Source organism: Pogona vitticeps, chromosome 3 (genome assembly GCF_051106095.1).
Source record: "Pogona vitticeps strain Pit_001003342236 chromosome 3, PviZW2.1, whole genome shotgun sequence".
NCBI lineage: Eukaryota > Metazoa > Chordata > Lepidosauria > Squamata > Agamidae > Pogona > Pogona vitticeps.
This window is the reverse complement of record NC_135785.1, coordinates 161853784-161868156: the sequence shown is the minus strand read 5'-3', so window position 1 is coordinate 161868156 and position 14373 is coordinate 161853784. Positions and strand designations below refer to the sequence as shown.

Sequence of the window (14373 nt, the reverse complement as noted above, 5' to 3'; positions counted from 1 at the left end):
CTACAGAGCAAGGACCCAGAGATAGAGAGCTAGGATAAAAATATATGCATATTCTTGATTCCCATATCAATGGATTAAATATTAGTCAAGGATTCTTAAGCCATTACCAAATGTAAAATACTACAATAATTATGTCATTATCTGCTGTTATTTTCCATAGCTCAAGTTCTTTCTTGACTAACCACTGCCACTTTTACAAAACAAGCTTCAAAGTAATGGATTCTTAACTCATTACCGTATGTGTAATGGCACAATATGTTGTTTCTGCTTTTGTTATTTATAGCCTAGGGTTCCTTTATCCACTAATCATTGTTGCTGTTTATGGAACAAAGCTTCAAAGGAAAAGAACTGAATATCAAACAGGGGTCTTAAGTCATCACGAGGTGCAAAATGCCACACTGCTACACACAATTTGCAGCTGGTGTCTACTAACCAACCACTGTCTCTTTACCTTTGAGCTATGTATAAATGATTGCCATGTAGACGCTTATGTCTGAGGAAGTGGACTCAATCCACAAAAGCTCACATTAAAATATAGCAATTAGTCTTTAAGGTGCTTTTTTTGTCTTTTTTTTTTTTTTGTCTAATGTACAGCTAGTGTATGGGACTCACTTTGGAAGATGTGGAGATAGCCCAAATAGAGGCGCTGAGCATAGGTCCATCAATTGCATTTTGACATTTTAGCTATTATGGCTAAAACGAATCTCAACGTTCACAGGTAGTATATAGTGTTATTTATTATTTATATTTATATCTTGTCTTTCCTTCATTATGCCCCTCCACACCTTATCCTTACAACAACCTTGGGAGGCTGATCAGACTGACAACATAAATGGTGAGAATTCATCAAGTGAGTTTCATGAGTGAATGTGGAAAAATGGGGGGGAATGCTAGGCTCCGATCCAGCAAATCGGATCCTCCTCACAATATGTTGTCTCCCAGTGTGGGGCCTCTGATTGGCAGGTTCTTTTTTCATTAAATCCACCATGCCAAAAATATTGATTCTCTGTCTAGACCTTATTTCAAGTCAAACAATCTACTATGAAAGAATTAGCAGTCTCATATAATAAAAAGAAGCAAGTAACCCCTACAACATGATTTCAGACGGTTACCCATATCACCACCCCTCAGCAGAAGTTTTAAAAGTGATATTAGTATGTTTTAGAATAATTTTTTGCATTTGTGGTCCCTGATGGGCATAAAATAAACACTTTTAATAAGTAAAAATAAAAAAGGTTATTAAGGAATGAATGGTAATAAACACACTTGAGCTCATGGCTTTGTCACTGGTGATTTGTCTTGGTTTCTGATCTCATGAGTCTATAAACAGCAGAAAGAATGTCAAACAATATATATGCTCCATTTACTATAAAGGTGATGTTTTCCCTGACATGGCTGGTGATTGTGCCAGAAGTTTTAGTATACCTGTGATATATATATAAAACAAGTACTGAACCATACGTTTACTAGGTTTAGATAATCATAGTGATCACTTTTTCAGCTGAAAACAGGAGTATTAAAACACCCGGGGTTGTTCCCAGTAGTTCAGATGCAAAGGGTGGCAATCATAACTATGACCCTCACTGCTTAAAGGTTTTTTTAAAAATAAAATCCCTAAATGGCCTGGAGCCCGCCTCCCTTCCCTACTTCCCATCCCACAGTCAAGATTTGCTAGCACACCTTCGCTATAAAAAGGCACCAGACTGACTGCTTGGAAATCCCTCAGCTTAGAATGTGGATCCTTGAGAGGCTGGATTAAGGCACGTTGCAGGTAAAGGGAAATGGTAGCCTTTTCACAGGAACGTCGGTAAAGAGACATGTGCCAAGACTTGAGAGAGATTATGGGGATTTTAAACTTTGTGTTTATTTTTAATATGTATTGTGGATAAGGGGGCGTAACAGGTGGCTGTTAGGTCAAGCAAGATGAGTAACAGACCAGGAGCATATCAGTCACGGTGGGTCAGCGTCAGTTCAAAGGGAGACTTCGGGGTCTACACAAGAATCCTGAGCTGTCTTTAGACACATTTCTGGAAAACAGGATTCTCAGCAGCCGACCAGATGAAAATACAAATCTTGCCTAAGGCAAAGCAAAGCAAGCAAGTGGCATGTGTGTACGTGGTACGCACATACACATGCCCGCATAAACAGATAGTGTGCATGAGGAATGCAAAGAGAGATAAGAGGTAAAAGGAGACACTGCACTGACAAGCTGTGGGCCCAATGCCCTGGGCAATTTGCCTGCGTCAATCCCCCGTGAAGGTTTTCTTAAGGAGCTTCTATTCATTTCTGTCGGGGATTTGTGCAGTGTCTTACGCGTTCTTTAGTATTTTAACCTGGCATTAGCATGGCACACCGGTTCGTGCTTGGTGTAAATGGCAATATTCTTCAGTTACTCATTTGGTGGGTATGGTTGATTTTGTTGCCTTTTTTGGCCTTCGTTTTTTCTGCAGGTTCCCCAAGGGGGTTACACTTGAGTGGGTTGCCACCAACTCTATGGAACCAGAAATGGCATTTTGTAAAATCCAGGGTGAAAGAAAAAAATTCTTTAAAAAGGAAAGGAAAGAAAAACCAAAACGATGTTTCAGTTTGCCTAAAGATTATATTCCTAAGAAATATAAGACATTATGGAAGCAGCTTTGAGAGCTTTGGCTATAGAAACAGTATATTTCTACCATTATTTTATATTAAATAATACTGCTGGACAGTCTTTGTAGCAGGAACCAGGTTCTTTGGCACCTTGTGACCAGCTGTTTTGTTTCTGGCATAAGCTTTTAAGGACATCTAGTGGTCATTATACAAAAGAGACTGAAGGTGATATCAAAACTTGGGCAAGGGAAACTGAGTTGGAAGCACTCTAGTTTCCATCTCCCCAAACTCATGCAGTTTAGAAGTAGTTCAAGCGCTAGATGGTGCTTGGGAGATCTGGATTCAAGACCCCTCATAAAACTCCTTGGGTGGCCTTGGGCCTGGCCTGTTTTGCAATGCTGTGGTGACAATACAGAGAGGAAGGAAAGCCTCTCGGAGCTCACAGGAGGAAAAGCAGAATATATGTACTTATTTAATTAATTAGTGAATTGGGCATTTGGATTTTTCTACTAATATTATCATATTTAAAATAAAAGGACCTGGATAAACCAGCTCAACATGTGAACCAGCCTGCCCAAATGATCCATTCAAGAACACCGTTTGCTGAGCAAAAATATAAATGAGCTCTCCCTCAAATGGTCATGTTTGTGGTGCAGAAATATTACAGAAAATTATCTGTGTTAATAATTTTTTTAAAACAGGTAAATATCAAGCAAATGGAGTGGGCCTCCTGACCAGTCATGCCATTTGTTAAAAACGAGGGCTGATGTTGCAAATACTCCAACACATTAAAAAAGAAAAGAAAATACTAATGTACCGCATGCCATGCAATTCAGTACTGCTGACTTACTTTTACATGTGAAGCTGAACCGTTTGTACTAAGTTTGCTTTGGTTTGGGGACGGATAGTTCACAGAGAACCCACAAGTGACCCCTACAACTTGGCAGTCCAGGCAGCTACCTGATTTATCTAGTGCCTTCCATTTGGCTCTCATTAGAACTTCTCACCTGATGTTCTTTCATTGCTGCCGCTAAAACCACAGGGGGAAATGGGGGAACCTCCAGAACTGTGTCAGGGACACAGATTTAATCTATACTCTGGAAAATCTCAGCTGTAACTGAAAGCAGATGAAGTAAATGTGGCAGGGTGGGGAGATACACAGCCGAAAGGCAACACTGCCTAATAAAACGATGCCCACAGCATCTAGCCCATGGAAAGGTCTAGCCCACGGAAAGGTTAATGTGCTAGTGTTAAACTAGCACATTAAGTTTAATTTGATATTTGAGCCTGAATCGTCTTCAGCAAAACTGGTTACATAAAAGTCCATGGAGCAATTAAGTTGACATTTTATACACTTGTGCAAAGATGTATCTGCTACCTCCCAACAGGCAAGCTAGAGATTGAATGGGGGACACTGGGACAGCATGATTCCCCTCCCAAGCTAACTATCAAGTGGTCAAGTGCTAGTGGTGTATTATCTTCAGACTTTAAAAATCAGGTAAAATTAACAATGGCCATCCTTCTCAAATTACCCATACAAACTGAGGAACAGAAAAAACGTGACAAGTTCAGAGTTGCTTGGATGGTTAAAGTTATAATCATAACATTTTAAATGGTTGTTGGAAATTAAAGTTCATTGTGGGTAGGAGGTTTAATTCTTCACAAATAATGTCCAAGCTCTGACAGTGCCACCAACAAGATAATTTACAGGAGTGTGAACTCTTCTCTGACACGATCAGTAGCTGCCACATTCCTTTTCCAGCCCTGGATGAATCAAGCAGTCGCGCATGTTATCTCCATGCTTTGCCAGGCATTTGTTTACATCCCGTCCGCAGCGCTGCCTTGTTGGCCTCCATGGCAGCAGTTCCCAGTTTTCAGGGCCAAACTAGGCAAGAAGGCAGATTGGGGCTTCACATGTAATGATCAGTTTTACAGAATGCAAACTGCATCCATTGCATGAAATGTCTTTCCTGGGATCACAGCAGCTGTGAATGGGGAAGTGTAACCATTTATTTCCCTGCTGTGATCTGCCCCTCCCCCAAAAAGTCCTTCTCTGAAGGTAGCGATGTTGGGTGGGGAAGGAGTGCACATGCCTTATAAGTATTAGGATTGTTTGCATTCCTCTAAATGCAAATGCCAGCTGCTTCAGAAAGAGAAGAGGGGAACACCTTAAATCTCCCTACATCTTCTGTGAGAGTCAGTGTGGTGCAGAGGCTCAAGTGGATCACTAGGATTCAGGAATTGTTGCTGTTATGTGCAATCAAGTTGTTTCTGACTTAACCCAATTGAGTGTGTGATCTCGAAACTGGTGTGCCTCAACAACCCTGCTGTTGTAAACTCAAGAGCTTTCTTTATGGAGCCAATCCATCTCATAATTCATATTCTTCTTTTCCTGCTGCCTTCCACCTTTCCCTGCATTGTTGCCTTTTCCAGGGAATCCTGCTTTTTCATGATGTGCCCCAAGTAGGCCAGCCTGTTTCATAATTTTCATCTCCATAGGTAGTTCAGGCTAGAGATGGGGGTAATTGTATATGAATACCCCCGCACAGGTGGATATAACGAGGGTTATGTCCACCTGGCAGGAGGTCGGAAGACGAGCCTCGCTGCCAGGTTGAAGAGTGGCTCGCAGACCGTGAGCTTCAGAGTGATAGGCAGGGAGCACGGAGCTCACAGCAACAGCAGAAGGTAAGTGGACGGTCTGGCCCCATGATGTCCACCTGTGTGGGGGGTATTCATATATGAATACCTCCATCTCTAGTTCAGGCTTGATTTGATGTAGGACCCACTTGTTTGTCTTTCTGGCAGTCCAGGATATCCACAAAGCTCTCCTCCAGCACCCCATTTCAAATGAGGTAATGTTTTCCCCATCAGTTTTCTGGACTGAACAGCTTTTACACCCATACATGGTGAGTGGAAATGCAAATTCGCATATTTCGGTTTCCAATTATACATCCTTAACACTTGTATTTTCTAGTTCCTTCATTGCTGCCCTTCAGTCTTTTTCTCATTTCTTAGCTAAAGTTTGATGGTTGAACCAAGGTATACAAAATGTATATTTTCAATTTCTCTTTGCCAGTGTTAAAGTTGTGTAGTTCTTCTATGGTCATGATTTTTGTCTTTAGGAGACCTGGGTACAAATCCTTGTTTCACCATGAAAACTCCCTAGGGGAGTTGGCAATACTATACTATTCCTTGAACATCTTGCACAAGTAGAAAACCCAGTAAGGGTTGCTGTAAACTTGATGGCTTATAATAACAAATTCTGTGATCCCAATTGTTACTCACTCACCTCCACAGATGCAATATGATTTTTTATAAAAAAAACCCTTCCATATTAAATGGAAATACTTTAATATTACATGTAATTTGGCCACCATACTAGTATATCTTTAGAAAGTGCACAGAACATAGGCCTCTTAGTTGTCCTTTGGTATATGAATCAAGAAGGTAGGATGGGGAGAATTAATTCCCCCTTCCCTCGTTACAGCTCAGATCCAATGTGTCCATGTGTCTACTTTTTACCCTCTAGAGATGTAATAAGAGCTCTGCTGCTGTTTCATGTATTTCCAACATTTATAATCTCTGCCCTTCAATTAATTGTGCTCCCATTAATCAAATTCAGAAACAGAAATAGGAAGCAGCTGTGTTTCCTATGGTATAATCACATGTCTATAAAGTGGTTCAGAAGACTCTTCGGAACATACGTACAGGAAGGTGCTTTATATTTCTGTACACATCAACCAGCAGAAAATGCCTAACGTGTAAAACTTGAGAAACAAATCTACAAGTACACGGGTGATATGACAGACAAGAGAGGACTTGAAGAATACAGGAGATAAAGCTTTTTTAAAAAAAAAACCAAGGGAACCACCAGCCAACATCATTTCTGTAAACACCTTTCTGTGTTAGAAGAGCATATCCTTGGACTTAGGATCTGTCAAAGCAACTAAGTACTCTTCCATAAAACTCCCACATCATCTTTAAGATAAAATGAATCTATAAAAAAAAAATCTGTAAAGATTCTCATTCATCCGGGTGAGGTTATCTGGAAGATGAGTCATGGCAACTGGATTTCTTTCTTATTAGGTTGAAATGTTTCGCTACTCATCCAAGTAGCCTCTTCAGTCTCTATAAATAGCTATAAATAAAATGGTTCTACAGCGGAAGAAGAAAATACTGATGGCTTAAATAAAAATGTGTCTAAAGATTTTCCATGGTTGAAAGATTTTAGTACTGTTTTCTGGTCTGGCTTGCAATATTTATGTTCTAAGGGTAGTTCTGTGTCTTGTTGGTACTTAGCATCTATATTTCTTACAAGTCTAAATAAAGAGAGGTGCCAGGTGAAGGATACAACATATAAGCTGACTTAATAGCAACCTTATAGAGATTTCAAGGCGACATATTTAAGGAGTCCGTTCATTAGTTTCACCATCCTCATGAGTTGCCATGGCTGAGCCAGGACTCAAAACCAGGTCTCCTAGTTTGTCACTATACATATATCCATTATACCACACTGGTGTATTCCATAAATAATCATAAGGTATCCTTAAAATACACTGAATGCTTCATTATTTGGTTCTTCTTTTCGCAGTATTTCTGTTATGATTTCTGCACAGTACCAGTTGCTCCCCGAGTCAGACCAAAGAATAATGGAAGAGGAAGAAATACTAGAAGAGAACTGCAAACTTGAGGAGAGCAATAAATACTCTTTAGCATCGGACTCAGGTTAGAACAATCACACACCCACAACATACACAGAAATTGATCCTTAAACTAATTGGGTCCCTCTCTCCTGTCCTCCTGGTGACAGGTAAATATTTTTCTTTCTAAACAGATTTTTAATAGCTGCGTTGGGCATCAAAGCTAGATTCTCCTTGGTTATTGTACTTAAAGTGTATTTTAAGGCAATTTCTATGTTTTTAGAAATAACTAATTTTTATACTGTTATGCTTTTTTTTAATTGAATTATTGAGCTCTTAATTTTTCTTGTATTTGAATTATTGTGAGCCTGAGTCTTTATGTGAGATGGCATGAAAATGATATAAATTTATAAGTTTCCCTAACCTCATCACCTCCTAACAATTACTAAAAAAAACAGGATTGTAATTGCATTTATCCCACTGTAAAATAACTGTGTCCTTTCACTTTTAGAATTATATTTGTACTTGATATTTTTATGAAAGTTTGCAAATGTATTGTATTATCCACAGCCCTAGCTAGTGCATGCTGACTAAGATATATGTGTGGCCAGATTCCACTGAAAATCTTTGATTAATATTTGTGGATGTAAGTTTTACTCAAGTAAATTAAAATAAGTTAACTTCCAAGTTATATTAATTGATGTAAGAGAACTGGGCTGCAGTCTTATAGTATACTCACTTACCATTCAAATGAACGGGCATCTTTTTGAATAAACCTTAATAAACCTTCCACTCAAAGCCTTTCATAGTCTCATAAACCCACAGGAAGAAATTGTGGATCAATGCACCAAAGCAAATTATACAAGGGATTTTACCAAGAGCTTGCTTTTTTTGAAGGCAGAAAAGCTAATTGTTCCTAATTCTCAGTCTATGCTATTAGAAGTACTCTTCCATTAACAAATGTTTGTTAACCATCTTTTCTCTTACAGGGCCATGCGTGTTCAAAATCTTGCCAAAATGGGTTCCGAAAGCCTCTTACTATTTTGACAAGGAACATTATTGCTATGCTAGCCATCAGATCATCATTCAAGAGTCCATTGAAAGCCTCGGAGCCATAGTATGGCCTGGTGTAAGTTTTACACAGAGCAAATAACACGCGCCAAGCCTGCACTGTAGCAGGATTTCACAATCATCACTGCCTTCTTTTCCCTTTTCCCTGCTGGTACCACTGAGTCAACAATATATTTACAACTACAAAATTCTAATTAATATTATAATGAGTACCCAATTCACTTCCCACAGATCTTATATGTTAACTGCCTTTTTAATTAACTGAGATAGTCTATGTATTCATTCTACATCTGTTCTCCTAACCTTGTCCTCTTCCCCTCAAAAGAGGACATTTTGTTTACATGCAGTGGCAGCCTTTATCAGGTCTTAGTGAGCAGGAATATCAGCTAGAAATTTTTTTTAGCCACAGCTGTGCCATAGTTTATAACAGCTGCAGTCCGGCAGCCTCTGGAGGGCCTCACCTTTGCACTGTAAGATCCTTTGGTCTTTTAAAATGCTGAAATGTCAACCTCTATTTTGACATTTCTAGCCTTGTGCAAGCTGTTCGCTTCTGATAGCACAGAAACTAATAAAGAAACTAGCAATTGCTGGCTGTAAAAGCCAGCTGCCCTTTATATATCGTTTTGTCCTCATGGAGAATTCCATCTGTATTTTCTATATACCAGAAAATAATGTGGACCATGCCACTATTAGAGCCAAAAATGAGTTATTTCCGTTTACTAATGTTCCACACATCCTTCTGCCATCTGACCTTTCAGAATAATAATGGATTTGAGAGGGATCTTTTGGGTGTGGGGGGGGGGAGTACTCTTTTTTTTAAGTGTGCATCCTGGGTGTCAGATGCTATGCAAGGACTTATTCAAGCTGTCTGTCCAGTGAGTCAGTTACTCCAGAACGGCATGTTTTCACCCAAAGTTTATCCTAAACTCAAATGCAGAACATTCGAGAGAAAAATATAAAACCATCTGTCAGATAACATCCATTATTCTGTGATTTTTTCTTAGCACATAATGGCTGAAAATCCAGTAGTAAGCTACAACTAGAGTAGGGCCATTGAATCAGTGGGAATCTGATCAATCAGCTCCTCTGTAAATTCTATTGATTTGAATGGGCCTACTCTAGGTGTGACACTGTTAATTTCAGCCACTGTCTGACTTCCTGAGAAAGATAGGCAAGTCATGCCATCTCCACAGCTATGGATGTCCTTTTGCCCTACTGTTCCATCTAAGATACATGGCTCTAATGTGAGCAACTGAAATTAGAAATGGGATTTTTGAGAAAAATGAACTTCCATAATTCTGAAGGATCCCACAGGCCAAATTATGGCACAGGGAGCAGCAAAGTGCAGGAAGGAGAGCAGCCCTCTTATCTTCATACAATTCCTGCATTGCTTTCTTGTGTCCTCTGCAGAGTACCTGGTGAATCTTTGTGAGTTGAGAGGATTCCCTGCCACAAGGTGGGGATCATTCCCCTATTCACCTTTGTGAGTTGCAGAAAATCTTATTACAGCCAACAGAAATCATTATAAGGCACCATTTTATAACTGCAGTAATTTTAGAAGGTGTTTAGTTAGGAATAAAACATATTTCCGATGAAAATGTTTTTAAAAGAATGTCAGTGAAATACAAGTTAATTAGTGCAACAACCATAATACTAATTTCTATATTTTTAACCAGTTTACCATCATTTTGGTAAATGTTATTTTTCCAATTTAAACTTGAGTTGTTGCGCCTGATTGAAAACAAGTTTAAAAATCTTTTAAAAATCATATTGTTAGGCAATTACACTTAAACCAGAGGGTACTTAATAATTGTACGTATAACAAAAGTGTAATATCCCTGATTACATGGCAATTTATAACTCCTACTTGGCTTTTGTAAATAGGAGTAACTAAACACAAATGTGGCTTGCTTATCCTTAGGTACAAACAGAGAGTTTTACTTTCCCATCTCTTCAGACAATCTATAAAGTTATAAACCAAAAAGAAAACATAGCATATATTAGCTTATCTGGAAAGAAAAACCATGGTTCCCAGTTTGCACTTAATAATAAAGAAACCATGAACAGGCAGGTTTGTTTCCTTGCTCTGGCTTGGACAAGTCAAGGAGAAGCATATATGAAGGGGCAGCCAAACAGAAGGAATTAGACAGTGTGCACAAAAGTTCCATGGAAACCTAGCTATCATCACATCCAAATTAAGCCAGTCAGTCTGATCTGTTTAGACATATGCTAAAGTGACATGGTCAAAACAAGTTTCCTGGCCTCTCCTTTTCAACAGCTGGATAAGATGAAACATGGTAATTCTAACCTTTCTGTAGTCTAGGACAGCTTCAATCAAGGCTTTTTCAGTCCCTAGTGCACTGCTACTACTTATGAGCCAAAGTGATCAATCCATCTTAAGCAAGCCTGCCCTTTCCATTAATGATTTTTTCTTGGGCTGAACTTCCATTCAGCCAAAATACAAAGCCAAAGGGGTTATATCTAGCAATTTTACCTGTTAAAATCAATGACACACACATTGAAAACACACTGCTACTGCCACGTATAATTGAAAATTAGGAACTTTATTATTATTATTTTTAGGCTCTTGCTCTGTGTCAGTACCTGGAATCAAATCAACAAGAAATCAACATCAAAGACAAGAAAGTACTTGAACTTGGAGCGGGAACTGGTTTGGTGTCCATTGTGGCAAGTATATTAGGTTGGTTAACTCTTAAATTTCTCTTTTAGGATATGTGCCTTCTGTGCCCCACCTCTTTCGCTCTCACAGACTGGATGTATGTAAACACTGTGTGCTTAAATTTCAGTACTGTACAAATGTTCTGCCCCATATATAGTCATACAGAATTTCAAAATGTGGTAACTTTTATCAGTGCTGTATACTCCCAGCTCTGTGAAGAAATCTGCCCCAAAAGCAAATAGCCCATTAACCATTAACATTTTGCTTACCTTAAATTTGAGAAGATGAAATTTCAAATTTAGAGTAGCTGATAAAACGGCTAAGAAATGCTGATTTATAATTGACTCAAGCTGATAGCTCCACATGCTTCAGAATAGAGGTATACAGATCTGGTGCAGTAGTCTAAAAAGCACTGACTTCTACAACACTATTTCAAATCCTACAGCTGACTTTAAGTTCAGTTTTCCCCATAAAAAATGAAAATGTTTTACTCAACCTAAGCCAGGGGGCCAACATTTCAACCCAAGCATTTTTAAGGGTAATCTGAAGGTGCAAAGCATTTTTAAATTTCTGATCAAGGAAGAAAACTGTTACAAGTAAACAGGGGTTTGTTCTCTTTCAGGCGCTTTTGTTACTGCCACTGACCTCCCCGAGATACTTGAGAATATGGAGTTCAATATCTCAAGAAACACACGCAACCTGAATGTTCACAAGCCTGAAGTGAGAAAGCTGGTTTGGGGAGAGAATCTCAGTGAAGATTTTCCTAAAGCAACTCATCGTTATGATTTCATTGTGGCAACAGATGTCGTGTATAACCACACTGCTCTGGAGCCTTTGCTAAGGACAATAAGCTACTTTTGTCAGCCTGGAACCATCTTGCTATGGGCAAACAAATTTAGATTCAGCACCGATTATGAATTTTTGGACGGTCTCAGCAAGATGCTCAATATCACACAATTAGCAGAATTTCCAGAGTCAAATGTCAAGATGTTCAAAGGTACAATAAGAGAAAATTAAAAACTTGGGGAGTGCCAGCAGCCTGATTCAATGGTAGTGTAAGTGTTGATGAGCAAATAATTTTTAGACATTAATGTTCTATATTTCAATAAGGTCTGGCACATTTAAGAAGAGGACATCTTCGATATTCACCCTACTGACCATGTGGAAGGAGTGAAATAACATTCACACTTGTAATTATTCCCCATTTTCCCAAAGGCAGTATGACGGTTGATCAAGGGGTAGATTCTAGCACCAAATGCTGTAAGCCTTGCTCTTGTAACCTTTTTGCCTTATTTGATTAATAAGGCATGTACCATCTAATGGCATCCTTCTATAAGAAACTACATCTTCTCCACCTTGGTAACTCTCATAAAATTCCTTAGATTGTGAATTATAGATTGGGCTAGACACTTTCAGCTCAGCTCCATTTATACTGGTGCAGCCACACCTTATTGTTAGTAAAGGAACGTGAGGGCTGTTTTCATTCAACACCAACTCCCAAGTGAGTTCAGAAGTCAAGCCCTTGAATGTGAATGGCTTCTAACATAACTCAGAAGATGCTGAGAAAGCCACAAAGTATCTGATTTAACTGAGAGGCATAAATGTGTTCCAAGTCCTTTTATATACAAGTCTTCCAGATTGTGGGAAATTAATACAGGGGGGGGGAATCTTGTGTGTTTGTGTTTTTTTTGAATAAAATAATCAGCATATAACTACACTTCGTAAGTTAAAAAAACAGTATTTGTGTGCACATATGAAACCGTAATGTTCCAGATCTGTCACTACCTGTATAACAGATACTTGCGAAAGATTTTTTTTCTAAAGCCTTCATGTTTTAACCCAGTAATAAATGATTGTTAAGTTAACTACTCAATAATTGGCCTATGAATCATATATTCTACCAATACTATTTGCTGCAGCACTAAAATATTTAACTTTTCACTTGGCCTCCATGAAGTCATATGTTATTAGTGCCTCTTCTCCAAAAATTAACAATTCCTAATGCCTGCTTTATGCACTCTTGAAAAATTAGCACAGATCTCAGCTTCATTAATTGTTTATTATGTTAACAAAATTAAACCGCAAGTGCTCAAATGTTTTGATATTGAAATTTGCACATTTATTCTGCAGTTTTACATTTTCCAAACATTATTAACATGTATGTATAACTTTTACAATACCTGATTAAGTGTTAAGTGTCTGACACTTTATACATGTATCAGTTTATCCTGATACTCTTGTATCACATGGATATTGGTGAAAATATCTCCAAGAAGAAGATATTCAAAGCACCTTTGCACCAGCAATTCAGAATACGCTTGCAGTGAGAGTGAAGGTTCTATTTTAAAAAAAATTCAAAATGTAAACTGTTGCAAGTGATACTGGTAATTAAGTTCCATCACTGTTAAATCTAATAAATAAGGTTGTAGCTACTCGTGATGTAGCTTCATTTTTAAGGCCTTCATACAGTTGAGAACTTATGTTTAAACACATTAAAACCCTGCTTGTTGTAAAAAAAACAGCTTGTACAGGCTTGTGGTTAAAATTACAAACAGTTAAGAACCACATGCACATGCAAGAAGCTTCCCACCATTTTCTTATCCTGGTTGATGGCCATCCCAAAGCACCCATTGCCAGCAATGCGCTGTATGCCAACGTTTGCTCGTTATGTTCTCATTTCCGGGTAATGCTGGGCTACCCAAGAAAATTAAATGCCGAAGTATAAGACTCCCTGATGTCAGGAGCCAAGCTAGCACACATGTATTGCAACCCCTCCTCCACTGATTATTAATACATAAAATTTAAGCATTCAATAATGGATTGAAAACATGCATTCCAGTAAAACCACATTTTTATATCCAGTCAATATAACAACAGATCAAATATACAGTGGCAGGTATTTCAAAAAACACAATAATCAGGTGGATACATAACAGGAAGCCAGTTTTCGGTGAAAGATGCACAGTGAGTCCAGCCAAGGAACTTCATTAGCTAAAAAAAGTGAATGGGAAAAAATTAAACATTTTAAAACTTTTACCACTTGTGCCATTAATCAAAGTCTCCCTAAAAAGTGATGTTTAAGGTTATAGCTGAAGGAAAAAAAATAATACATCCATGTATGTCACTATAGATTCTGCAGGTCTAACGTATTAAGGCAATATGGCTTTATAATTCCTAAGATGCCAGTGAAACTTACATCAGGACTGTTAACTGAAAGTGAAATGGCAACTACTTACCTGTATAGAATTCTTCAAGTTTTCTTTGGTAGGTTTCTCCTCTGCAAGTTTTGTTGCAAATTTGAGGCCTCTACCATACATTTTATTTACTAGTGCATGCTTATAGGCAAACGGTAAAACCTACAAGGGGCATAAAAATTGTGGTATTTGTAAGCTGAAC

The 14373-nt window shown here is 38.4% G+C and overlaps 2 protein-coding genes across 10 annotated transcripts in view; one reads left to right on the top strand and one right to left on the bottom strand.

Moving 5' to 3' along the window:
• The first annotated feature begins 599 nt into the window (after nucleotides 1-599).
• On the top strand, nucleotides 600-13409 carry METTL21C (methyltransferase 21C, AARS1 lysine). 3 transcript variants are annotated; one of them, XM_072994637.2, is made up of 5 exons: nucleotides 600-718; nucleotides 7178-7311; nucleotides 8216-8355; nucleotides 10881-10998; nucleotides 11600-13409. In XM_072994637.2, exons 1-5 carry the CDS (start codon nucleotides 690-692, stop codon nucleotides 11992-11994), a joined length of 816 nt encoding a protein of 271 aa, XP_072850738.2. In that variant the 5' UTR covers nucleotides 600-689; the 3' UTR covers nucleotides 11995-13409. The 3 variants fall into 3 exon arrangements, with proteins under 3 accessions (XP_072850738.2, XP_072850739.1, XP_020651218.2); XM_072994638.2 differs by lacking the exon at nucleotides 600-718 and adding an exon at nucleotides 1633-1760; XM_020795559.3 differs by lacking the exon at nucleotides 600-718 and adding an exon at nucleotides 1646-1771.
• Nucleotides 13018-14373, bottom strand: part of TPP2 (tripeptidyl peptidase 2) — a 52010-nt gene continuing 50654 nt past the window's right edge. For all 7 annotated transcript variants that reach the window (XR_013544064.1, XR_013544065.1, XR_013544066.1 and 4 more), the window contains 2 exons: nucleotides 14214-14333; nucleotides 13018-13968 (listed from right to left, as the gene is read on the bottom strand). Coding sequence is in view for 4 of the 7 variants with exons in the window: in XM_020795558.3 (XP_020651217.3) it covers nucleotides 13879-13968; nucleotides 14214-14333 (210 nt within the window). In the remaining 3 variants the exon portion in view is untranslated. The remainder of the gene's footprint in view (nucleotides 13969-14213; nucleotides 14334-14373) is intronic.

What these genes read in the sequence shown, in the direction of transcription:
- METTL21C (XM_072994637.2), top strand. Translation starts at nt 690, where the DNA reads ATGGCTAAAACGAATCTCAACGTTCACAG. An exon ending in CTCTTTAGCATCGGACTCAG is followed by an intron (nt 7,312 to 8,215) that starts GTTAGAACAATC and finishes TTTCTCTTACAG; the next exon opens with GGCCATGCGTGTTCAAAATC. An exon ending in CATTGTGGCAAGTATATTAG is followed by an intron (nt 10,999 to 11,599) that starts GTTGGTTAACTC and finishes GTTCTCTTTCAG; the next exon opens with GCGCTTTTGTTACTGCCACT.